We start from the raw sequence: 27783 nt of genomic DNA, 5'->3' as shown, positions 1-27783 counted from the left end.
AGTGAAAAAATATTACTTTTCCCACAGAGCATTTTTCATGCAAAGCTTTCAAAGCAGTTTAAACTCACACACTCTAGCTGAGCCTCCCAGTGTGGCTGCAAGGCAGGCTTGCTCTGCAAACTGTTATTGCTACTGGAGCCATTTTTTGATGAAAATGAGAAAAAAACAGAAAATGAATGACATCCCATGGGTCTGGGCCAGGATGGGCAATGCCAGGACTGCCCATCAGCTGGCCAGACTATCAGTGCTGTCTGCCTGCTGCAAGGAAAGTGCATAGCATGGTAGCAGAAGCAGAAGTAAAAGGGCTCTCACATCCCCTTTCAGCGGCTGAGCTGCCCCTCACACCTTGGTGAGTGTCACTGAACAACCTGGCAATGGTGAATTTGTCTGTTGTGGCAAAGTACCTAAGACCATCCTAAAGAGCAGTATGAAAAGGTTAACAACTGAGGAAAACGTGTGTCTTTTTGATTTCTCACCCTGAATTGCAGAGCCTTTTATGACACTGAGGATGCACATCACTTCTGTGACTGACCTAATTCTCTGACATGACATATGCCCAGCAGAGTTGGGTATTTGTGCCAGCATTGCCCCAGTCCCCCTAATATCCCATACACAAATTCCTGCCTCTGGTCTAGCATTGTCTTCACAATCTCTCAGGTTGCAAGCTGGAGCGGGGGGGACCACCATGATTATCCCTGCACATGCTAAGTTCATCTCACCCACGTGTATCCCCAGTACCCAGTTGAGCTGGGCCAGATGCTTAACCACAGCCCTCGAGCCTGTGCAAAGTCCCTAGAAGCAGCACCACAGCAAAATGCCCTTCCTCAGCTCCCTGCCTCTCACTGTAGCCTTTGGGCAAAAATGTTAAGCTGCTAAAGAGGCCCATAGAATAACAAATATAAATCAGGCTACAGAAGTAAACAACATTTGCACCTAAAAATTAAGGAAACTTTCTACCTAGCAAGCAAATAATCCAGGAATTGTAGGTTTATCTTCCGGTCTAGTGCATGATACAAGTACTGACATGGGGCACGGCTGGAGGCTGCTCACATAGTGCTTTTCAGTCAGAGCTGTCAAAGCCTCTGTGCCAGATAGGCTGTGCCAACAGACCATGCCAGAAAATCTGTAGCAGCACAGGACAAGCATATTTTCAGTATTGATCTACACCTACAGTACCAGTGTACACAGTATTTATATGGCATCATGCACAAGATGGTGCCCGGATATTCTCCTACACAAGAGGCATGTGCTGAGCTATGGTAATTGCTCAGTGATGGCTGCAAATCTGTGCGCACTGTGACATGCAGGCGTGTGCACACCAACACACAGGTGTGTATGCACACAGCTGCACACGTGGGGTTTTAAGGACACTTTGATATGTTGTACAACACAAGCTATTGGACTGCAGTCTGTTACTCCTTGTACTGAGGAAGCTTGAGCGTGACTCAAGCATGGAGGTGTTAGTCATGGACCGGGACGTGGGGGTGGGCGGGGGGGGGGGGTGTTTGCAAATGGGTTGTTGTGAGTGCTCAGGTCTTCTCAGTTTAAAAGAACATCTTGGTGGTTCAGGACTAGCAGCGCTCACTGACAGGTCTGTTTGGGGTCTCTGTGGGTGTGTGAAGACACACTGCCCCTGTCACATGCATCAAGGTAAACTAGCAGCAGTGTGCCTGTCAGGATGCCCAGACACTTGTGAGGTCTGCTGGTGCACACAGCAAAGGCAGCTTTGGAAGGATGAGCAATTTGGCTAGAACAAGAGTCCCCTCCCTGCTTTGCCTTGCTTCTCCCACCCACCCACACCCACACACCAAGCCAAATACAGCCCTTAATGTCTGAAAACCAAGCTACTGCTTTGGAGTTTCAATCAGATAATCAGCTCCTATGTCCCAGATTCTAATCAACACATCCATATTCATGCTTTAATTGGAAAGTGTTGTTAGCTTGATCTGCTGAAGAGCCACAGGCGTAAATGGAAGGGAGTGAGCAACAGTGGAGTTGTGCTCATATCTGGTTCTTAAGGCTTTCAATTCCTTGCTTCCCTGTTAACCAGCAGTGCCTGCCATTCGCATGCCCAAGAAAACAATTCTGCACAAAGAAACAACTGGCAAAGTAGGCAGGCAGTAAATGGGGGGTACAAGTGAGGAGAGAGTGACAGGTAGCATCCTTCCTGAAGGCGAAGGTATAGAGTGGGCTGCCTGTCACCCAGGAACAGCTCAATCTCCTGCCTATGCGCTGGCAAAGGATCCCAGCCTTATTTCTGCTTCCCAGGCATGGCACTGGCACACCACCCACACGGTGAAACCAAATTCACCCTGTGCTGCTTCCCTGAGTGTCAGGGACTGCCTCAGTTTGGAAAGAACACACCATTTGGTGTCCTGATCCTAGTATTTCTCACTTGGCAACACTGCAAGTTGAGAAGGTTCAGGGGATGCAACAAACTCGATGTATTTTCCTTAGAATACAAGGAAAAGCTTATTAAAGGACCTTAGATATATCCCGTCCACTTAGCTTCACTCCTGCCTTTTCCTACCCCAGATCTTGGTGAGTTAGAAGGAACCAAATTTTTCCCAAGTTGCAGCAGAGCAGGCAGGCAGGTGGTTAGTCAGGCAGGATCACAACACACCCTGATAGCATCCTGGGCTGGGGTCTAGGCAGGGCTGGGCTGAGAGCACATCCTCTGGCAGGCAGCCTGGGAGACAGGCTCTTTCCCTTGACAGATGCCACAGCTTTGGGTGTCGGTATCTGCAGTAGCGGCTGCATTAGCTAATGCTTCAGTGAAGAGAATTAATTGTCTGAGCAGCAGCTAGGAGCAGGAGGGAGCAAGTGATTATGCACCCTCGTTTTCTGCCTCTAATTACTCTGTTCTAAACCCAGTCCCAGCTGATGCATTTCAGAGGCATTTGAGCTCATCTCTATCTGGTGGCTAAATGTGCAGGATGCTGCCAGATGGAATCACAGTTTGTTCAGATAAGAAACACAGCACAGACAAAGCACAGGATAACAAAAAGTGAAGCAAAAGCAGGTTAAAATATATTGTATTTGCCATCTAGTAAGATTATTAGGAGTTTGATAGATGAACAAGTGAGTGTGGGACAGAAAACATACCAAAGCCTTCCCCTTTGAAATCTTTTGGATGCGTCTTAAAAAACGGATTCAAAAGAGGAGCTGTGTTAGCGAAAACTGATAAAGAGTGTGCAGTTTTATTGGTGTTTTTTGTGTGTGTGGCTGTTTTTTTTTTTTAAGAACACTTTTTAGAATGTTTTGTTCATTAAGGTGATACCTTTGAAGCATTTTCACTAGGCCTACCACATCTTCCTACTCAACAGTGTCTCATACTTCTTTACAACACCCGAGGACTCTGCTTTACCAAAACTGGCGTGTTGCATCCCTGGGAAAACACACTGGGAAAAATCTGGCTGCTGTTCCATGCACAAGGGTATTCATCAGTGATAATGAATGGATCAGACTAGTCATTGACAGGTGACCTTCATATCTGAGGTATGTTGACATCATGAGGGCTGAAGCATCATGAATTTGGAGCTAGGGGCAGCTCTGTTGACTCAAAGGAAATGTCTTCTACTTTCTGTGGCCAGATTTGCCACCTCAAAAGCATCCTGGCCTGGGTCAGGTGAGACATGAAATGTAGCTCTTTTGGGAGAGCTACCTGGAAATGATGTCTTCAAATGTAAGGAAATATAAATAACAGAGCATATCCACAATAAGTATCTGATAAAATTATCACCTAAGTGACTGAAAAGTCTTCCACCATTTGAGATGGGTTTAGATATTTAAAAGAACAAGAAGCACTGTGGACCATAGTGTTTGTCCAGGACTAACCACTACAAGCAAGCACTTAAAGAGACTGAAATAGGTTTAAAAGATTGCTAGGTCTCCAAGTGACAATTATATTGAAGTTAATTTCTTGTGCAGTCTGGTTCAACCTATACATCTGCACTTCAAGGGCTCATTTAGCTCGAATGATCAGTGATCAGAAATAAAAATATCAAAAGAAATGTGTTGCGTATGTGTGTTTTTAACCAAAACTGGCACCACACAGTAAATTAACTGCTGCCTCCCAGGCTGTTTGTCTTGGCTTTGCCTGTGCACAGATGGAAGAGGAACTTAATGTTTCCCCTGTTATTACTTATCAAGTTTTTTTGCTTTCATATTGATTAAGCTTAATGTTATTCCCTAAACCAAACAAATCCTACCTAAACTAAACCAAAAAATCCCTCCTACCAGCCAAACCCCAAAACTTTTCCAGTAGGTAGTTAGTGACTTTTGCACAGAACACATCCAGCATCCTGACAATCTACAGGAGTCAAAACAGTCTGTGGGATTAACACAGCATAAAGCTGTAGCTACTAAAAGCCACAGATAACACACATACATACATACCATTGTATATATGCACATGTAAATATATGTAGTCCTTAGAAATCATATGGGAGGACATTTTGTATTTATTCATTAGTTTACTTCCCATCTGTAACTTTGAGGAGAGGACTTCTGAATTCAGAAAGCAGTGTGAAGCAAAGGGAGTCAAATGAGCTTCAGGAGCAATGTTGGCTGTTTTGTGTTTTCTTTCCCTGCAAACACTCTCTCAGCTAAGCTGCTGCATGATTTTTCTGCACATGGCAAATGACTGGGAAGTATCATCACAGAGATAATTGCCTTTGAAGTGGTGGGTGAAGTGATTCCTAGCAATGTCACACCTCTCCTTCCCAGGGGACCAGATTCCTCCTTGTATAGATTACTGTGTCAGCCATCATGTGGCAGGGCTACTGCCGGGGGTGGTACAGAGCAAAAGGAAACCTGGGCACATTACTGCAGACAGAAGCTGCAAGGTACTGGCCTGAATAAGCAGCAAAGCCCATGTGCTGGGGCATGCCACAGGATTTAGCAGAAGGAACATGCAAATATAGCAGGGGAGTGCTTTGAATACTTCCTTAGAGTCATGACAAAGAGAAAGAAGCTGTTAAAATAGGGTAGGAATTTCCCCTTTTCTGTAACATCTCTGCTTGCAAGATCTGCTCTCAGAGACTTTGATGGATGCAGCACAGAGAATTCACGTGGAGCTGAGAGTGTTTTACTCTAACCATCCCTACAAGCCTCTGCTACCTACAATGAATCTTAGGCTTGGGAACAGAGTCCTCTGTCTGGAGTCACAGTCCCAGACAGCTGAATGCTTTGGGAAGCTGACACGTGCCTCGCCTTGGGAGACTGCCAGCCCTTTGATGCAGCAGTGCTCACAGAGGCCGACTGCAAAGCATGTGGAGGAGGGAAGGAGTGGAGGAGCCCTTAATTTGGCTGCCAACTTTCAAAGCGCTCACTCGCTCAGGAGGTTGTGACAGCTGTGATTGAAGCAAGCGTGGGAGGATGCAACTGCAGGAAAGGGAAGCTCTCGGGCTGGGCTGGGTTTTTCAAAATGAAAGCCAGAGTGGCATTTGCTGCAATGAGAACTCTGCTGTGGGTCAGGCACCTCCAGTAAGTCAAGGCTTTCCATGAGGAGAGCCAGAGGAATGGCTTAGTTTAATGCATGCAGAAGACAACTATTCGAGCTATTTAACAGACACCACATTACATCAAAAAAGAAGCCTGGATTCAAAGGAACCCACTGATCAGTGCCAACACTTAGCCAGGCAGCAAAGAAATACCAGAAGGAGCTGGAAACGCAGTTGTGAAAGCTAGCACTTGCAAAAGACTCTTTTCCCTACTAAGGCAGGAGATGAGCCAGAAGAGAAGCTGGTGAATGACCCCATGCCTGAAAAAAGCCCCATTCCTTGGCAAAACTCAATGAGGGCCCAGGGCATCAAGCACACTAATGCCTCAAATAAACAGGAAAAGTCTTCCAGCTGCAGAAAAGCTGTTGAAAACAAGCATGGGACAAGCAACCACAGGCCATTCTCTGCTCCTCCAACATCTCCTGTGCAAAGGCCACAGACACTCTGGGAATGCCGAGCTGAATTTCTCTCATTGTATTTTGCTTCAGTGGTCCAAAAGATGATTTCAGCCTGCCTTCCTGAACAGGCCTTTCACTCACACACACACACTCATCTGCTCCTGCACCTTAGCTGGGAAGCTGTTAAAACAGATACTAGTGATGGACTTAGCTGTGGCTTCCACCTCTTGTGAGCAGTACCTGTCAGGAAAGCATCAGTTCACTCCTCTCCACATGTCCAGCCCTGACCCCACAACCAACATGGGGGTAGAGAGAGGGGACACACAGCTGCACAGCTGAAGCCAGCCCCAGCCTGATGTGCCCCTGAGGTGGCCATGGCAGGACTGAGATGGGGTCAGAAAGACTTATGTATTTTGGGGATCAGAAAGCAGTGTCTTTTCCAAGCAGCAGAAGAAAAGAGATCTCCTTGTTTCCAAAATCAAGTTGGTACTTGTTAAGTAAGTACTAGGCTCACATCACTATATCTCTCCATTTGTCAGCCCATAGAAAGCAACATACCATGGCACAAGCCCGTGACACATTTCAGTAGTGTACTGTTAAGCAGCATGAGGGCAAAACTTCTACTCTATGACTTTTACTGAAGATTTACATGGTGATGAAGACATACACCATGACAGCATCTTATCTAACTTTGAACGTCTATGATAAGATTTCTCTACCCCTCCAGTAACTAACCAGGATGTCTTTGCACATGAGAAAAAAAAAAAAGATTTAAGTCATCTTAGAGTAGACATGCAAAGCACATCCACATCTGTGCTGGTAAAACCCATTTCTCTTCTGTTACATCAGCAGAGCGTCAAAGTCTAAAATCAGATGAGACAAATACTATCTCTACTGACTCTACATGGGACTTGAAACCCACTGAATGACATTGAGAAAATTCTCACAGAGAACCCACACTATGGTTACTGCTGGATCAGAATCCCTTCAAACCGCTAGCAGCTCCAGGGCTGCTTTCTTTTCTCAGTAACTTCTCATGTTGCTGGCCTTTTAAATCCATCCTTTAGCACCCCAAAGCTGACAAACCCCTTTGGGATGATGTACAAAGTTTATTACATGGGAAGGAAAGCACATGAAATGTAAGAGTGCAGCGCATGACCTTCCTAAGATGTTACAAATATTGTCCTTGCAGCCAACACCCCCATCCAGAAAGCCCCAAATCTGAAGTTGCAAACTCCCCCTCCCCATGCCCTGCTGATGGAGGGGGTGAGCAGACTCCATACCTTCAATGGGTTTGGGTACAAAATGTGATGAGGGTTTGGTTTTTTTCACTCGGTTTCCCTTCATAATTTGACCTTCTTTATTGAGTCCCAGGAACCACGCTCGTCCAGATTCTTGCTGCCGGTACAGCGTGGAAGAGTAAATAACATAGTAGTTTTCAAAGACAGATTCCTTAAATTTGCACTCTGGTGTGAAAACATCCTGCAGTGAGAGAGAGAGAGAGAGAGAGAAAAAAAGAGTGATAGAAGGAATTAATCACTGATCTCCTAAATTAGGCATCACTGAATGATACACGATGGTCATGCATTGTGGTTAGTTTAACAATGGAAAACAACAGGCATCAGCAATACCAGTTACCAGCAATAACACATCTAGAAAGATCTCCACTGAAAGGGAAGGCTCTTCTTCATCAGCAGAGCTGTGTTTCGCAAAACATTCTACAGTAAACAGTCATAAAAAATGTGCAGGAAAAGTCAGGAATTTTCCAGGATTTAGACTGAATACTAAGCAAAATTAAAGAAGAGAGCAGAGAAGCAGAGACAGCCCTGCTGCTCATTGGCTGTTCCCAATGCCTTCCCCAGGCTTTGCTCTTACCTTCCCTGTGATGTGCAATTTTTGTCTAAAATATTGAGGCTTCTCCAAACTCTTACGGGCAAAAGGCAGTTTATTAGGAACATTTAAGTGGATTTAGAGAAACAGGAGTGCACAAGCTAGTAAATTATTTATTTTCAAAAGTGATGGGAGGAAATGCTGGCACAAAGCCCAGAAATCATTCAATAAAGAGCAAGAAGTAATCTCAAAGACTTCCGACACAAATATTTCTTCAGAACTGAGAACTGGTCCCACACCTGCCCAGGAACAGGGGACACACAGGTCTGTCCCCAAAGTGTGTGCTGGCTGTGAGAGTGCCTGTGCCTTTGCCACTTATGCTGGCTTTGTATAAAGTCTCAAGAAGAAAACTACACTCACCTATGGACCGAACCTTGTCATGTCCCAGTAACTTTTCATGATTTAACAACAGGGGAAAAACTAAACTTCTTGTAAAAGAGCTAGCTGGCAAGGGAACTCTGTGACAGTGGGCTCCCACACCTTCACTAAGTCAGTTGTGGTTGTTGGTGGGTTGTTATTTTTGCTTGGACTTTGGTTCTGAGCAGAAAATTCATCTTGGCAAAGCAAATTTTCCCACTGGGTTCCTTAAAGCTATGACATTATTGCAAAACAAAGCCCAAGCCACAATGAAGGAAAACTGTTTTAACAGAAACATCCTTTCTTGTAAAACCCCAACAAGGTATCTCAGAGCCCCATGAGAGAAGACAGGTGCTGGTACAGGTGAGTGATGCTCTCTTCCAAGTCCTTCCCACTCAGAAGTCTTTGGGAGCTTCTCTAACCTTGCTAATGGAAAACCCATGACCAACATCTGAGCAAAGCATTTGGAGTAATGCCACCCACCTACCACAAATCTCACCTAAGGGTGAATATTTTGAACGTTCAGCAACACTCAGGTATATTTGCGAGTTATATAAAGTGTTGCTGGTCTGACAACAAATCCAGTGTGCAACAGACCTACGGAGCCAGGCAGGCTTTAAGCCACAGAAGATAAAAGCACAACTGAAAGTGCAGACCTGTGCTGCACATGTGAAATTTCCATCCATCATTAGTGTCACACAAACACTGTCAGCCCAACAGATCTTTTTGCCCTATCTGAGGGAGTCTTCCTTGGTGGAGAAATAAATATTTTAAGAAGAGAGTGAAGAAACAGAAATCTAGATGACTTAGAACACTACAAAACAGTTTTTGACATATCTTCCCAAAAGATCAGTGTTTAAGCGCTCCTTAAATCTGTTCTTTATCTCCAGCCTTTGTCTTGCCTTTGAAGACAAAGCCAGGCAGTTTGCTCCAGTTACCTGAGAAGAGCTGGCTCAGGGACTCTCCTTGGCACCAGGCACAGCTAGGCAGCATGTCCTGTGATGAAGAGCATCTCTAAAACCAAACCGACCAACTCAATCCCCTTTCCCATGCCTTCATTACCCAATCAATATAGACTTATCAAGAAAATTCCTTTTAGGGGGACTGAAAAGTTGTTAAGCTGTGAAGTACAGCTATCAACCTGACCAAAACATGGAAGGTACTGTGCATGAGATAAGAGAGCCAGATTTTTAGCATGTGTTTTAATTTCAGTGTGGAAAAGAGACTATTTCGTATTTTCAATAAAGAAGAAATATAAAAACTAATGCATTTTGAAAATGTAATTTCAAAAAGAAAAAGAAAATCTAGATTTTATCTAAAAGTTATTATAAATCAAAATTTCAGATAAATATCTATTGCAAAATACTGCATTACAGTATTTTACAACATGGATGTTCATAAAAGCAGCTGCTGTACTCTATATCCACTTGTACCAATAAAGCATCAAAATTACTATTTTTTTTTTAAGGAAATGTATTTAAAACTTAAGCCTAATGAAGAGTCAAGAAAAATAAATTAAAAACAGTGATTTTCTTTAAATGTTTAAGCTCCTCCACAAGCAAACAAAACTATTCCATTGTTTTTGTGAGTTGGCTGGTTGATTCCTCCTCCCCCACAATTCAGTTGAAATAGCACTTCAGGACACTAAGCCATGGCAACACCACCAAGAAATAACCCAGCTCTGTCCGTTTGGCAGTTTAGAAAACTCACAGATTTGACAGCTAAGCTCTAGTTAAATTATGTCATTTTTATTAATTATTATTATCCTTCTTATGTATATCGCCTTACCAGCAACAGCTAGTGTCTCACTGCGCTATGTAGGGACAACTACACACCAGAAGGCAATTCATCGTATCACCAAACTGACATATCACTAGGTCTTCACAGGTTTGAGCACCAGAAATCTCTGGTGTGGTCACTACCACGTGCAGACACGACACAATGAGCAAGAGGATGAAGAAGGAAAAAAGTGTCGACCAGAAAGGAGATGGGACAGACAAGCAGAACACAGGTTACTCTCCCAGGCACCATCTGGGATATTTGGAGGGTCTTCAAAAACATGCAAACCTTTAAGCTTTTCTTCATCAACATCTTTGTGGTAGCCAATGTCAAGCCTTCAGCTACATCACATCACTTAGTTTTTTTGCATATGTCTTTTGCTAATGGCTTTGGGGCTACCAATAACAAAACGCCATTGAGATATCAATGGCAGAACCTCTCTGCAAGATCTACAGTCAAAACTAATCGTGGCAACTATGTCAAATTAGGTGGGAACTTCTGTTTCAGTTGTCTTGGGCTGAGAAGATCTGGGAAGAAAGAGGAGAGTGCAGGTGAGCATAACAGGCTTCACACTAATAAAGTAGTTCGTAGCAGCCACTACTGGTTAGACTGAAATCTGAGATAAATGAGGGTGGTTTTGGAAAATCACTGGTCTGTTGGCCAGACCTCTGGGGCATGCAAGCTTTTTGTTTTGTTTTCTTTTGCCTTTTAAAATTAATTTGGTGTTGATAAAATGTGTTAGATGGGAAGACCTGGAGTCCAATACTTCCCCTTTATTCCACAAGCACAGAATGACTAAAACCAGCAAAGGGATCCTCAGACTGTGCCCCTCACATGCTTCTGACAGGACATATGGACGTCTTCCTCCAGGGGTAGTGGTATAGGGTCAGGGGTCAGGAGCACCCACTTCACCCTCACTTGGTACAGGGGCCTTTTGAACAGGCTTTTAAAGAACTCCACTCAATTATGTTTCCAGCTCTCTCTCTAATACAAATAGCACGGCCAGGTACAAGTGAGAGGACAGATGGCTTCATCTTTTAATCACTGGTCTTTTATCAGTCTTTAAACAAAGAAATACATCATGACTCTCTTTTTCTGCACAAATTCCATAGAGCCCCTGGCCCCCTCTCAGCATCATCATGAATTCAGCTCACTCAGAAAACCCACTTATCCTCATTAAAGAGAGTATGCTTGTGATCTGGAGGGGAAAAAAAAGAAAGAAAAAGGTAATTTGTCTGTTTTTAACTTCATGTGAAATATGTGAATTTGACCAAATAATTTTTAACACAAAGTAAACAAATACATTTATTTGTTTACTATTTGGCAATCTAGAGCCCAAGGTAGTGTGTCAAATGTCTACAGATATTAACTGAAATCGTTTGAAAAAAAACAGATTTTTTTTTTTTTAATTCTTAAACTAAAAATCTGTATGAAATATTTGTAAAAGAAATGTTGGTAATTTACCTGCAGAATGATTAACATCTGCCTTCAACCTGTTTCTGTATCTCAGTCAAATCCCTTGAACAAAAGGCAATTCTAGTATGAAGAGTAATTAATTGGCTTTGAAAAACAAACATAGGTTTGGTTTGTGTTAACTCTAGTTTTATTGGAAATTGCAGTCTAGAAAAAATGGTAGGTCTCACACAGAAAATAAGGGAGAACACATTCTATGACACTTTGAATCAAAGGGAGCTAAATATATGCAGCTGCTATTTGGGGGGGATTCAGTGTGTCAGACGTGCTCAGGGAGGGTGTAAGATACCATGGATTGCCTCAAAATTTTAGAAAAAAAAATAAGATGTTTCACTTATCCTTGATCCCAGTAATGTTTTCTGCATCTGTAGATGGAAATGTGGACGGCATTTCCAGCACAAGCTAATCTCTGTATTACTTGAGCCAGTCTGGTCCTTCAGGGAGGTATTGGTAATGCCTGGCCCCATCTGCCCCTCCTCCCCTGCAGCACAGCTTGAGAAGGCTGTGCTTGACAGTTTGTGAGAAGAGGAGAAGAGAGCTTTTTTTTTTTTCTAATCTACCTAATCTACCTCAGCTTCTACCTGTCTTGGTCAGGTAAATCTAACCCAGCCTCTTGGCCTTGAACACAGTAAGTTTGATTGAACTCTCTTTTGCATTTGTGTAAAGCTGGAAAAGCTCCATTGACATCACTGAAGAAGCACCACTGTCAAACCTGTGGATGGGAGGCTACAGGGCGATCAGGAAATGCACTGCCACCCCCGGACATCTGAGCTCCTTCAGAAAATGCTGATCACTGGTGCCACATCCCTGTCACAGCACTGCCAGAGCAGTGGACAGCACTGGCACTTCTCTGAGCAAGAGAGAACAGTGTCAGCCCCTGCCCATACCAGGCTGGCATCACTGCCACTGGCACCCTAAGCCAGCTGGAAGGTGCAAAGTAAGGGTCCCCTATAAGCAACAGCATGGTGCTCCTTGGTTCTGATCACAAGAGTGAGAAATCTGCTTTCTTGTTTTAGTCCAAGCTCTGGTGGCCCAGAAGACCCTGATGTCCCCAGACCATGGCAGAAATGGTGACAGGTTTTCATGTGCAATGCTCAGGGACAGCCAGGAAGCCAGCAGAAGACTGTCACCTGCTGCTGCATTCAAACCCAGCTGCTCACTCAGTGTTCCCCTGGACTGGACCATTTGTTTGTATTATTTGCCATTTCCCTACAAACATTCTCAAAATTGCCAGATAAATTAAGATATCTTTTTCTTTTTCCCCTCAATATTTCCTTTTATTATAACCCAAAGGAGAACAGTAAATATACACATCCACATGCAAATCTAATGACTTAATAAATTTAGTCACTGAAACTAGCAGCAATAAAAGGAAAAACCCATTCTGCAAGTATTTTGTGCCACAGTTTAGGAAAGGGATGTGAATTATGAGTGTTGAAATACCTAACACACTCCCAGAGTAACAGTTTTCCTTTGGTTACAGCACTTATGTGTTTCTCTTTTATGTTCTGCACAATTACTGAGCCAGATCTTCAGATAGGATAAAACTGCACCAAAGTCTACAGTACTGCAGGGCTTCCCTCCCAGAGAATCTGGCTCAGGATACTTACTGGTGTTAGTGTTAACACTTAGAGCTCATAAAGTCATTTAAAACATATTAAGTAGGAAACATAAATATCAGCACAGCTATCAGCAGTGGCATTTCATCATGGTTGTGGAGGCAGATCATGGAACAACTGGTTCGTGTTCACTATGTCTGTATAAGAGCTACTCCATCCCAGTGGAAAGGATGGCAATGCAGAAGAGCATCTGCTTTATGGTGCTCTTAAACTGTAAAGCCCATTCTACGTTCCCCACTGACCTCAGTCAGAGCACAGTTTAATCAACACCCCTCTGATGCCAACAGCACCGAGGTTTAGAACTGATATCATTGTACATAGACCTGTGTGGATAAAAAAAGACATTGTATTCTTGAAGGCATTTTCACTCCCAGATGAAATGCAAATGCCCAACTCCCATTTATACCTGGGAAAATTCAGGATCTGAGAATCTGTGACCACAGACCTCACAGAAGTGCTACTTGATCCTGGCATACGCTTATTCACAGGACAGGTCTTTAACCATGTACATTCTGTTCACAAGACAAGCTCTGTGCAGATCACAGCAGCACTCCCACAGGCAGTGATGCCTTGCATACACTTCGATGAAGTTCAGTGTCCTCTTGCCTCTGTATAGCTTCTTCCATGACCTAGGGTTGCCTCTGAGGGAAATGCTTTAAAATGATTGTAGCTGAGCTCTCTCTTGGCATGTGATCAAGAACCACAAATGTGCATCCAAACTTTACATCTCATCACATCTTTGTCCAGATGGCAGGTGATATTCTACTGTTCACACTCCATTTTTCCTCCCCCTTCTAGTTCCATAAGAGATTGGTGACAAGTCTTCTTGGTGGCCTTTTTAGAAGTAGGAGAGAGCAGATATGTTTTAAAATAACAAGCTGCTACATGGGTGTGTACAGCCCTGTTGCAGAGCAGAGATTCACTTGATGAGACAATATGGTATATGCAAGTATTCTGAATTTGCCTGGACCATCTGTGGGCTGGAGGGAGCACGTTTTCAAATAAATCACCATCCCTGCAGGTCTGGTCCCTACCTCTGGGAGCTGAGAAGCAGCATTAGCAAGCAATCTAACTTACTGCCTCTGAAAAATATAACTAGAGGGCTACCTGCCCTCACTTCTGTGGGAACGCTCCGTGCTCAAGGTACATATTTGTTCATCTGGCTCCACTTTAAACCACCCAAGCAAGAGGTAGAGTGCAGGTCTGCTAAGTCTTGTGAGGTGACCCAATACTCCATGCTGGACAAGCCTCTGTAATTAAGTTGCAAAACCTTTATATGTGGACACAAGCTGTCCCAAAACACCTTTTCATGCTCAGGGCCTGAATAAATTACTCCTATCACCACAAAGGAAGTTTGTGAATGCTAGAGACAGAAGTGTGATTGCAGTGTTGACATACCCAAGGTAACCCTGCAGCAGCAAGACATCTGCCTGGGCACATAGCGGAGTATTGACCACAAGCCATGGCAGGTTCTGTAAGATACATTGAGTTCCATTCTGCCCCAGCTAAGTGGTTACCTCGATCAAAATGAGCTCATACAGATCCACACAAATCCAGGCTCATATCTGGCTACAAAGCAGATGAACCTCATGAGTTTGGGGAATGTAAATTCAGACCTGATGATACCACCATAGCTCAGCATTGTGGTGTTCTGCTTTCAGCTCTTGGCCTCTGTCCTGTGCAGGCACATTTTTATCAAGTAGTTAATAACTGTAAAAATTGTCCAAATTCACTGTTTTGGCCTTTGGCATGCTGCTCATGCAATCCTGATAGTAACACAGCTTTCAACTTCATGAGTGCTGACAAGAACATAACTTGGGATGACTCTTCAAGCTGGGTTGTTCACTTCCACACCTCCCTGGGGAGCCTGGGTAAGCTGGGTGAGAGATCAGGCTCCAGGAGTAAGATTTGGGTACCAACGACTGCATATCTCTGTGTATGATGTTATCCAGGAAGTCTGCGCATTGAGCAACTCACCCATGTGGCAAACAGAGCAAGTGACATATTTTGTCTTTTGTTTCACTTTTTTCTTAATAGTAGACCCAAACTGAAATTCACAGTTGGATGGAATAAATTTCCATCCCTTCTTTCTAATATATAAGGTATATTTGGATTTTAATTGTTTTTTTTTTTAATTCTGGATCTTATATTAAATATTAAAGCCTTTTATAATTTGGAGCTGTTATGAACTGCATAGCTCATTCACATGGTACTTGGCCCATCCAGTTCAGCACCACTCTTCTAGGAAAGCAATTGCTTCCTACAGGGGGCGGCTGGTGGTGGTTCTGACAGCATTGTCTCTGGTATTGCTTTCCTGGCAGCCCAGGCATCTGGTGAAAACCCAGGATAATTTCTAACCTGGGAATCCCAATTCATCCATTGTCATCTCTACATTGTTTTTCTGACAAAGTGTCTGAAATTGGTGACAATGTTACTAACTGCTTACTCCGAAACAGTATCCAGAAATACATGTTTGCATTCAGAGAGAATGATCATGAGACAAGATGGGACAAGATGAAGATATGTTAGTTGCACACAAGAAAAACAGTTTTCCTAAATTAGCATCATACTGCCTCATCTGCTAAAGCCTGAAATAACTATGAAGAAAAATAATAATGTAAGAACTCCAGAAACACAGCCAGATGGGATGCTTTGAACCTGTGATCTCTCTATGGGGCCAAGGAGAGTTTCTTGGCATGAATTTGAGCCTGAGCAGAGAGCGCAAAAAATTAAATTGTGGCCTTTTGTTACTTTTGTGGTTGTTATGGTTGATAGTAATAACGATGTGGAAACTAAAATAATTATTATGCATTTATAAACATGACATTGTTTTCTTGTGATAATCAAATGAAACTTCTTAGTGGAAACCCAGCAGTCAATATTAGATTTATCATGCTATTATTTTTTATTAAAATTATCCTCAAAGCTGAAATCAGAATATGAATATTTGGGCATATAATAAAAATGCCCTCACCATGACAAGAATACAAGGAAGACCTCTTATTTTCTATATTTTTGTGCTGAGATCCTGGGTACTGAAAGACCAACTGGTTTGACAGGTATTCTGTAAAACAAGAGGTGTCAAATCTAGTAGAGAAACTTATTTCCCCTGGGTTCCAGTTCAGTTTCTTAGGCAAACACCCTCTCTTTTTGACATAAATGAAATAATGCAGTTATAACAATGTCAGGGAGAAGGGGACTTAAATTGAGTCCCAGTCCTTGCAAAGCAGAGTCTCTGGCGGATGGTGTTTTAGCACACAGACAAAACTGTGCCCTGCATAGAGTTCAGGTCCAAAGAAAGAAAATAGCCTCAGCCCAATTTTCTGTGTAGTTCATTTTTTGAAGTAGCACATCACAGGGGCAGAAGATAAGAGGACTTTCCAAGGAGCTCACCAGGTCTATTACAATCATAGGCTGCTGATGTCCTGAGATAGCCTCTTTGCTTTGACTCTTAAATTCAAACCCTAAGACTCAGTGGAAACACACCATGTCCAACACTCTCCCTATCTTTCCTAATGCTGGAAAGATCTCTCCTGCATTAAACCAATTTCAAAACTGTCATGACCAGAGCTGGAAATTCAAGTTTTTTGCTGCTAAAACTTCCATCCTGAAAATGAGTGGTGCTAGATTGTTAATATTTTGACAGCTTAGTGACAGGTTAGCTGCAACTGGCCAATTAACAGAAAGCCCTGTGGTCTAAAGCATCAGCTGGGGCTGGGTTGAGCTGGTGTTGGACAGGCAGGATCTTACAACCAAGACTAAATGTTATGAAGTGTGACAATTTATGTGGCTTTTCCCTCCCTCTTGCAGCAGCTGCTGCAGTGCCTACACAGAGAAAAGGAAAGACTCATGGCATGTTCTTGGGTGGAGGCCAACTCTGCTGCCCACTGGGAGAGTCAAAGGGAACCCACCGAGATCTGTGCTGCAGTGCCTGCAGGAGAAAAGGAAAGACTCATGGCATGTTCTTGGGTGGAGGCCAACTCTGCTGCCCACTGGGAGAGTCAAAGGGAACCCACCGAGATCTGTGCCTCAAAGCCTGGGTCCCAGAAATGTTTCTACTGAGAAACCAGTGGAAAAGGTCAAAGGTGTTTCTTCAGCATCTGCCAGGTTGACCCTGAGGTGTCTTCCACATCTCTGCTGAGGGCCGCTTTACCACAGCCAAGCAAACAACATGCCCAGCACTTCAAACCCTTCTGCCCATCATTCCAATCACCAGTGAAGGTGGGTATGTGCCATAAAGGACTGTGAAGAGAGGTTGCAGGCACATTTCTCTTGGTCCTGAGCACCATTTTCTGCCAGTGGAGGGAGCTTGTTGAGCTCAGTTACCTGTCATGTAACTGAAGCATTGGATTTTCATTTCTGAAAGCAGGATCCTCTGCTAGTCCTTACTCCTCCAGGCTCCATGCCTTTGAGAGACTAGTGTCCCATCTGATAGTCTTCATTCTGCTCATTGTGTATGAAGATTCTGTCTTTGGTTGTATACAATAGAGGGATATTTAGCCTAAGGAATGAATGAGCCTCCTGATCCTCAGAAGATTTTGAGGGGAGAAAGAGAGAAGAAAGAAAGTGTTTCACCCTTTGTTCTATTTTCTTGGAATTCAGAAACCAGCCAATTTGGCTGCAATAGAAGTCTCATCCATAAATTGACCACAGTAACTCTGCATAGCCTGAAAGAGTTGACAAATCTCACAGCTAAAACGACTTCACAGAGAAGATTGGTCTTATTTATACCTTGAATGTATTTCCACAATATGTATGTGCTGACAAGATGACTTGTTCTTTCTCTGTTAGTTTCCTTTGAAGCGAAATAACTCATGGACAATGCACAAACATTTTGAATGGACCCAAACTATGCCACAGCTTAGTTCTGACTGTTCAGGTATATGCAGCCAAGTAACCCATTGTAGCTGATGCTTTGCTTCCCAGGAATCAGACAGATGGAATTATATCATCAGGGATTTTGCAGTAGTGGCTATAGTGAAATTTTTCACTCTGTTGCACACTTTGCTAGAGAACTCAGATTAGCTTTGGCATACTGATCCTGTTCAGAAGCCAGCTAATGACTGCAACTTCCAATCTAAGATAATATAGTCACTCTAGAGAGAGTAATATAATACACTAACTCTATTTGGCACAACGCACAGTAAAGCAGGAGACCATTTTATTGTGTTACTAGTGTACAGAAGACTGTGCAACTGTCTTTGGATTATATGACCCAAAATACATCAACAAAGCCATCCAGAGTTAAAATTGTTATTTCTCATTTGTAGCTACTTACTGCAGCAGCAGTCTCAGTGAGACCCAGGATTTACAATCAGATCTGCTGACATTTGATTTTGTTTTACAGAGCTTGTGTCTATAATGCAGAACCAAATCTGTAGAGTAGTGGAAAGAACAGGACACTCACACTGTATGCATTTCAGGACAGGTTTGGTCTGGTCTAGCTGTCATGTGGTCCCATGATCTGAATATCTGGCACTTTAGGGGCACACCCAGAGGGTAGTTTAGCTTTACCCAAAAGGAATCTAATTTGCACATCCTAAGACCACTCTCTGGTGCAAACCAAAGAGCTGTATGTGAGCGTGACAGGAGGGATTGCTTCAAAAATGCAGTCCTGGTCTGAACTAAAACACTAATTCCAGGGATAGCTGGGGATGGATGGACGATTGGATGGATGGTTGGATGGATGGATGGATGGATGGATGGATGGATGGATGGATGGATGGCTGCTATGCAGTAGAATAAAGTAGGCATGTGATAGATGTGAAACGTCAGCAACCTAGTGCACATCCTTAAAAGAAGCCAAGGGCCCTGTGTGCATTCTGATCTAAACACACCCTGGAAACAAGGATGTGAGGAGCATGCTGTAACCTGGGTGCTGCCTGTACACAAGGTCATCTTCTGCCACATGGAGTTTGCACTTCAGATTGTTCCTTTATGATCTGAAATGCCTCACAGCCACACTGGATATAGGAATGAGAAGCCTTCCAAAAGCACATACCACTGACACCCACAAAGTGAAACAGCAACATTAGTAATAATAACCAAAAAGGTCAGTTTTTAAGCCTGCTTATTTGAACCTCAGTACCTTGCTTGTAGAAAGCCTGGGGTTTACTACATGTCACAGCTGGATCCCTTAGAAGTCTGAAAATACTTTTCTTAGTATGATAAATGTTAGAGATTTTGTGCATCTGTTCTAGCAAACACATTGAGAGGGGGGGAAGGAAACCTCGGGGATCTCCTGACTATACCACTGAAGAAGGAATGTGTCATTACTGCTGTCTACTGAAAAAAAAATCAAACAAAAACCAAGAAGGAGAAACCATTTGTTCATGGGCATAACAGTCCTTTCTTACAATCCACAATATTTTATAGTTTTCATATGTTTTCATCAATGTTAAGTCCTGAGTCATTAGTGCAGCAAGAACAGAACTGAATCCTCTAAAAATCATTAAAGCTGCACTACACATTCTGTTCAAGGAATAAACACTGATTCATTAATGTTTCAATTAAAATGGATATGATCACTTTCATAACAAGGGAAACGAAGGAGAAGATTATCAGCCCTGTGGGAACTTAGCATCTGGTGCTAGGAGAAAAAGACATGAAGATAACCTGTGTCTGATTTAACTCAACCAAAGGCAGGGACTTCATGCAAGCAGAATTTAGTGAAACTCTGTTATCTGATGATGTACTCATACTAACGGACCTGAACAATCGCTTCTGCCCCTATAGTTTAATAGTGCGGGGGTCAGCAACAGACACACCCTGTCCAAATTCATCACACAGGGCAACAACAGTGTAGCCATGAATGACTGCCAGCATACTTCACAACACAAACACATTTGGAAGATGAAAACCCATGAAGCAAAAATTCAATCAGGCAAGTGGCAGAATGTTTATAAAATCATTGGACCTTATTTACTAGTTTTACACTACTGCATCTCTACTGACCTAACCAAAGCATATTAGCAAACTGCCAATATACATAGAAATACATGCAACAAGCCTCTGCACTTAGAGGAACACACAGAAAGCAGGAGCACCATGGGGACCATTTTACTTAGAAGAGAGTAGTAAAAAAATATGAGGCATGTGAGGCACCAAAAAAAAGAAAAAAAAAAAGCTGAAGCTGTGAGATTTTGCTTTTTAAGCTGGTCATAAAGAAATAAGCCTTTAACTGACAAGAATGTTTTCAAAAGTCCGCTTTCTAAATTTAATTTTCTATTGAAAAGTCTTGGGTTTTGTTCTTTTGCTTTTTTCGTTAATGTAAATTTGATAAAAAACGAGGCATGATAATCCTGGCGCTACACATTTTCAAAAGCCATTTTTCAGCTCTAGCCCCTTCAGAGGGTGCCGATAACATTTGCATGGATACAAAGCCCTTGCAGAAAGAATGTTCCTTAAGGGCAGAGCTGGCGGTAGGGTTTAATGTGGTAGGAATTGAGATTTAAAATCAGCAGCATTCACATTAATAGCCATTAAATTATTTATTCATATCAGGTTCTGGAAGTCTGGAAGACTAGGTTGTTCTGAAGGGCTCCTGTCTCATAAACTTTGTTGCATGACTTACTTTCAGCTATCATTCTGAGGGATGTACATTCATTTTTACAAGTCTTGACCTACACTAAAGCCTTTTGTTCCTTCTTTCCTTAGTTTTGTGAATGGGGAAAAAAAAGTCTGTGCACCCAAGTAACATATCCAGGAAGCAGCTGCTGTTGTGCACCACAGCCCATGCTCCAACACAACAAGACAGAGAGCTTGCAGCGTGGAAGAGGCTACCTGAATTATTTGATCCAGTCCTTGCTACGGCACACCACCAGCTCTCAACGAAGCTTCATTTATAACCCTCTGATTTCTTTCCCCCACAACTCATACTACAAAGCTCTTTTGGAAGTCAGCTGCTCCAAGAGCTATATATCTACTGCTTTCCAGCCAAAATCTAGCCCAAAGCCCCCAGTGACACAGGCATCAGGTTCAGGGGTCTCAAGGGGCTGCTGTGGAAAGGCTCTGCAAGGAACACAAGTGGGCTTTTCAAACAAACCAACTGCCTGCACCCCACCAGCCAGCTGACCACCGTGCTGCTGCTGGCCTTCTCATGACCATGGGAAAAGCAATGGGAAAAACCCACGCCTGTGAGGCCACAGGGGCAAGCAGCAGGGCTACAGAAAACTAACCTGAGCTGCAAAAGATGCCAACAAAATGGTATTCTGCAGTAAAAAGTTCTCAGCCTTTTTTTCCCCCCACTTGTGTCCTGAGCCCTAATGTTGACCTTGATCCATTTAATTACCTCCATAACCAAATTACACTGTAGCAGAATGTAATTATGCAATCAAGTAATGAGCTGTGGTTTTGCTCTTGGTCTTGCATGCAAAGCCACCTTTGAAGAGGGTGATAAAAGAAGTGATTATTATAAAAAGGACAGTACAGCACCATGTACCAATTACTGGCCATGAAGCAGGGGACAACGTCTGCTGACAATACTGATCCATCAGCTGCTTTTCATAGGCAGCTGGCAACCCTTTCCACGCTGCAGCCTCTCAGCCAGCACTCTGGGTTTCATCTCGACGCCAGACATACGTTCACAACAGGCATGCTGTGTGACAGGGCAGCATTCCCGAGGATACCGACTTCTCCAGCACATCATCTCTGTTTCAAATACACTTATTAAAACTGACTTAAGAACAGCTATACTGAGCCACTTCAGCAGTCTGGCAGTGACCAGCAGCAGCACTGAGGGAAAGGTGTAAAAGAAGGGCAATACTGTAGTGAAAGCTTCTTGCTCCCAGCAGTGGGGAGCTTGTGCCTGCTGGATCAAGTGACAGTATCCTGATGCTTAGGGAGAGCATCCAGCTTCCCATGGGAGTGCCCAAGTGTGGCAGGCCTTGTATGTTCAGAGCAGGGTGTGGGAGCTGGTGTAGCTCCCCAGGGAGAGGCAAGAAGGGTCGGGTCTGAGCCAAGAGAGGCTTTTAAGGAAACCTTTACTGGAGAAGAGCTTCCTGATGGGGCACAGCTTGGAAAAGCAGCTCCAGGATTGTACTTCACTGCCCAGCTCAGGGGAGGCTGTACCCCTGTCAGATCTTGGCCTGTAGAGAATTCAGCTGTGTTGAGATTTTGAGGTGGGTGGGAGGAAATGGCAAAAGAAAATAAATTGCCAAACACAATTTTGACCACACTTATGCTTGTGCGTGTCATGCTCGACTCACACTTACACAGGCACCTCAGTGGGACAGAAACAGGATCAACCCTATAAATGACAGAAGTAAGGGTGGAGGTTAGTTCCTTTAGGGAAACAAATGGTGCCTAACAGCAGATAAACTGAATATTTTCATTTTCCTCACTCATTCAAGGGTCCTATGAGGGACAAAGAAAGTCCCACCATGGTGAAGAGGTAAAGGATATGGAAAAATTAGGTCAGTTGCATAAGATCCTTGGAAAGGCTATGACAGAGTCAGAATCTGGATTTTCTGAATCCCAGCCCAGTGCTTTTAAAAGCTTTTGTAAAAGCTTTTCTCTTCCCCATTCAGGCCAGTATGGGAAGGCACTGTCATGACAGACAGAGGAGGATCCACTGTAGCCACAAAACTGCCCTTTACATCCAGTCTGCAGGGAAGCTCCACTCGACAGCTGCTTCTGAGCCCAAGAGTCCTGGCACTGAGGCACAACATTGCCATGGCCCACCTCTTTTTTCTGACTCTAGCAGTAGTAGCACTAATGTTTGGGAAACACAAAGTCTTTCAGCAGTGATGCTGAACACATGTACATCAAAAAGCTCCAAAAGGTCTATGGAAATGAATTCCCTATTGTCAGCAGCAGCTTCTCCCTTTGCAAAGATAAATAGATTTTTATGTATGCAGTATATGTGCCAGCATGTACTCTACAGCTGATAATGTTCAGCCTCCAGTGTAACTTGTCAAAGCCTGATATGCCTTCCTTTAATCAATGTGGCAAGCTCCTGAACACCATGTGCTTCAAGCAGTGAGCTGCTGTCCCTGTAGGCAAAAGAACGAAGCACACTGTCATTCTTGCTGCTGCACTTCAACACATGCATCTCCTGGTGATCAAAAGCCAAAACAGAGCTGGATGCAGCTCACAGCTTCACCAGCACAATCCCTCTAAGCTGTGGCTTCTCAAAAGGCCTTGAGAGGAGATATCGTAACATCCCTTGGCTCCATGTGAAGACATAAATGAGAGAAAGTGATGACAGGCAATGTGGGATGGCCACAGTGCTTCAAGGGCTTCTTCTTGCCCCATTTCTAATTGTGCCATTTCTGGTTGTTCATTTTGAACTGAAAAGGATGAGGATCATCCCAGCATGACTCACTCATAAAGCAAATTCCCCCTGTATAAGCTACTCCATACCCCTGTGCAATGCTAGGACAAAGGATGAGTCTGTGCAGACAGGGACTAGTATACTGTGGGGGTTAGGAGAATTTGTGGCCAGCTACTCAGGAGTATTAATAAGAATTGCTGAAACCAGACAATTTATGAAAATCTGATGACCACACAGCTGCCAGGGGTATTGGAGGTGCGGCATGCAATCATGCAGCTCCAGAAGCCATTTGAAAGCCAAAGATGAGCACTCAGGGACAAGGCACCAGGGAGATGTGTTGGCATTCACAGGTCATGCAGAACAACTGCACTGATTGCAGTTTTGGGAGAAATATGGTGGGGACAGCAGGGAAGCACAGTGATCTCATCTTCCTCGTACCTGACAAAAGCCCTCTCAGGGATGACCCTGCAGTGTGTTTCTTCTTAGTGTTGTTTGGACTGGGAAAAGGATGTGCTCTCTCCCATGCTTTCCAGGATACCAATTTGCTCTAAAATTCCCAAAATTGTCTCTTCAGTCTCACAACATGGGTAAAGCCACATCATGCCACACGATACCAACTTCTTCCCCTTCCTACAATTCATAACTTACATTGTCTTTTCCCACTTCTGATTCCTCCTTCTTTATCCCCTCACACTTTGTTTCACCACAGCAAGCTTCTGTACCTGAGCCACAGCTTCAGGCAAACAAGGTTGTTCAGATATTCAGCTGCTCTGAAGAGTCCTTCAGGCCCCAGTCACATACATTATTCCACACTCTATAAACATTTAGACACAACTTCAACTGGCTGTAAGAAGCAACTTCTCATTGGCAACTTCCATCATTCAGAAATGTAAGACAGGAAAAAAGATTTTTAAGTGTAATGAAGAAAGGGGCATACGGTTCTTCCATAGGAAACTGGCATTAGGAGCTAGAAAGTAACAGAACCAAGGCTGCTGTCAACTTTTTGTCCCAACACAGTAAGCCTCAGCCCTGCCTGGCAGGCAGCAAGAGATCTCCAAGTGCTGCACACATGAAAGTAGTCTCATGCAACTGATTTCAGTACCTCTGTTACACTCACTCTGCTGCAACCCTGCATCATGGCACAGAGCAGTGACAGCAGAGGCCCTTTGGCTGGCAGCCTAATCACATGGGGAAACACTAAAGCTAGGAGCTGTGAACTGGTCCACCCTGAGCTAAGAGGGCATCTAGACCCCATTACCAGTGGCACAGGGGTTTTCCATCCCTGCCTTGCTCACACACTTGCAATCCACAATACATATGCAGGCCTCGTCACCTCTGTGTAGCGTTAATGGCAGGAATTTGGGAAAGAGCCCCTGCAGAAGCAGATATTCAGGCTCTGCTCTTCCTAAAACACCTAAAACTTCCTGAAAGCCAGCAGGGATCCTTCTGGGGGCTATTACACAGCCCTGATCCACCTGCAGAAGAGCAGAATGGTCCCACAGATACACCATCTCTACAGCCTCGTGGGAAGTGGGAGTGCTTGCCACGCTGTGCTAAGACTTATCCATCCCCAACACTGCCCTGTGGGACATAGAAACACATGAAGCAGGCATATATATTCAGCATGCTCTTGTGCATTGGTGCTGTACAGGTACTGCATAAAAGGGCTGGATGAGTCCAATGCAGGGTGCAATTTAGATACACCAGACTAACATTTTAGACACAGCTGCTGTTTGTGCCAGATTCTTGCCACCCTGGATGAAACCTCTCTGCTTCTCCCTGAAGGAAATTTCAATGTGAAAAAGGAGTGCCCTGACCTGCTGCTGCACTTCTACAGTCAGGAACATTTGGAACATTTGGGTCTACCCCCCAGCATCTCCACGCCACATCCGACCCTTGCAACAGCTGGTAAGTGGTGCAGAGACATGGCTCCTGCCCAAACACATGACAGTTATTGCTGCTGTCAACTCACTCTGTTGAAAATAATCCAAATGGCAGCAGTAAGAATCTTTGGCCAAACTAGTTAATTGCCATGAAAAAGCTGTTTCCAGTTAAGGGAAGAGTTAAAGGCAGCATGCAGTGATTAATGGTCATAATGCACATAATGGCCCCAGTGCAAGGAGGCTGTCACTGTTCTTAGGAAAAAAGAAAAGAGCAGGAGAACAGCTCACATGCTGTGCCCTGGCTGCAGCACACACTGATGGCAGACCCAGAGCTGAAGAACACTGTAGGCAGCCCTGTGCTCATCTGGAAACAACAGTCTCAGAATCATTATAGAATCACAGAATGGTTTGGGTTGGAAGGGACCTTAAAGATCACCCAGTTCCAACCCCCTTACCACACACAGGGACACCTTCCACTAGACCAGGTTGCCCAAAGTCCCATTCAACCTGGCCTTGAACAATTCCAGAGGTGGGGCAGCCACAACTTCTCCAGGCAACCTGTGCCAGGGCCTCACCACACTCACAGTAAAGAACTTCTTCCTAATATCGAATCTAAATCTACCCTCTTTCAGTTTAAAGCCATACTCCCTTGTTCTGTTGCTACATGCTCTTGTACAAAGTCCCTCTTCAGATTTCTTGTAGGCCTCTTTAATTATTGGAAAGCTGCTATGAGGTCTCTCTGGAACCTCTTCTCCAGGCTGAACAAGCCCAGCTCTCTCATCCTGTCCCCATAGGAGAGGTGCTCCAGCCCTCTGAGCATCTTTGTGGCCTCTTCTGGGCTCGCTCCAACAGGTGCACATTCTTCTTATGTTGTGGTCCTAGAGGTGAACACAGTAACTGTGAGAAAGGAGTGTGCCTTGCAGAGTCAAAGCCTCCATGTCCCATCACACCAGGATAGTTCTGTGTCAAAGCAGGGGACCTGACAGTTCCAGGAGAAAAGCACATTTTTAGTAGAGGTGCTCTGCACAAATAGCAAGTTTGGTGCCAGATGGTTACATCATTTGTGCTTTTAGGTTTGATTTTGTCCAAATTCACATATTTGTTGAGAGAACGGAAGTGGTGTTGCAGCTTGGTCTGTCTGTGAGGATTCATTGCAGCATGTATGTCTCTTCAACACTTGGAGGCCCAGAAACCTGGGACCAGACCCTCCAGGGAATTCACGACGTCAAGTCATCCCTCCTGAAAGTAAGTAAGGCAGTACCTAGGGCAATGATTCCCAAAGTCTAAATATTTTATTGATGTTGTAGAGAGGAAAATATAACACAGAAATGTGTTGTCTTCATCTTGGAAGGAAGTATTAAGGACCTCATCAGATTTTGACTGTTCACCTTGGTCTGATGATGTGTATGTAAAGTTGCGACCACTTTGGTGTTGTTTTGTGAAGACACAAGAAGTTGTTTGTGGAAAGTTTCTACTTCTGCCAGGGAAGGGATAGGTTGTGGCTGGCTGTGGCTGATAGCAGGATTTCCCTGCTAGTCTGTCAACACAGGTATAATATCAACTGCAAATTTCTATACCTTCAAAAAAGAATAATACACTAGCAACAGACAGGTAAAACTTTTCTGATCTGCCCTGACCTTGAAGATCCCTTGACAAAACTTTCCCCTGTATTTTAAACGCTATATCTATATTATTGATGAACCCTTCAGTCACGCCTAGTGAAAATCCTTTAGACATTCAGAATATCGGAGATTGGCTATTTGGACAGGTGACAAGCCCATTTCTGCTAAGCCAATATTTTTTAAATCAAGAGTCACCAAACAATGGTAATAGGAGTGAAAGAAGATGGGAACTGGAGATACTACCCCACCTCCCAGCAGATTTCCTGAGAGTCCTGACAGCCAGAGTGTGCTCCTGTGCTTGATTAATTTAAATTGGGAGTTTCTGAAAACAAAAATGTCACACTCAGCTTCTAATCAGAGCGTAAAGGTCCTGCAACTGATCAGCAGGCAGGGAATGCTCAACTGCTCTGCAAGATACTCATTCTTCTAAGACCTTTGCCAATAACTATATTTTCACTGTGCAGCTCTTTAAACTGAGATAAATAACCTCAACAGCAGGGTAAATGACTTCTCACAAGTGGGGCTCCCTACTAATTACTCCATGGACCTCTGTACTGCGACAGTCCCACTCCGGCACAGCCCCTGCACTGACTCTTCCTGTGGGACAGAGGTGTAGCGGAGCCTAGTGCTGTCTGTCTGAGCATCCCACTGGTCCTTTCAGCTGCTTTCCAGGGTCCCTCTACCTGAGTTTCCATCTGAATTTGGAAAGATGAACTTTTCTTTGTCTTGCATGTTCCTGGCCCCAGGCTACCCAGCTACCACAAAAATACAAAGCAGTGGCTAACAGAAATGGTTATTACTAAAAGGTTTCTTGCTACATTACTTTTTATGCAGACTCTCATTTTACGTCAAAACAGCCACCTTTTTCTAACGCATGCATGCACACTCAGTAAGCTGTGAAAGTACAACTTTATTACCATGGATTTACCTCAAAGGGCAAAACTGAGCCAACAATCAATTCAGGTTTGCTGACAAAAAGCAAAAT

General features: G+C 43.8%; 1 protein-coding gene across 3 annotated transcripts in view; it reads right to left on the bottom strand.

Annotated features, from left to right (window-relative positions):
• FGF12 (fibroblast growth factor 12) overlaps positions 1-27783 on the bottom strand; it is a 229483-nt gene that overhangs the window by 1964 nt on the left and 199736 nt on the right. For all 3 annotated transcript variants that reach the window (XM_057427430.1, XM_057427431.1, XM_057427429.1), the window contains one exon: positions 7186-7384. In XM_057427430.1, coding sequence (XP_057283413.1) covers positions 7186-7384 — 199 coding nt within the window. The remainder of the gene's footprint in view (positions 1-7185; positions 7385-27783) is intronic.

The sequence above is a fragment of the Pezoporus wallicus genome, unplaced genomic scaffold, assembly GCF_028554395.1.
Source record: "Pezoporus wallicus isolate ANWC-B61680 ecotype Strahan unplaced genomic scaffold, APGP_CSIRO_Pwel_v1 scaffold_7107, whole genome shotgun sequence".
NCBI classification, from domain to species: domain Eukaryota; kingdom Metazoa; phylum Chordata; class Aves; order Psittaciformes; family Psittacidae; genus Pezoporus; species Pezoporus wallicus.
Note: the sequence above shows the minus strand (reverse complement) of the source record. Positions and strands in the feature narration are given on the sequence as shown.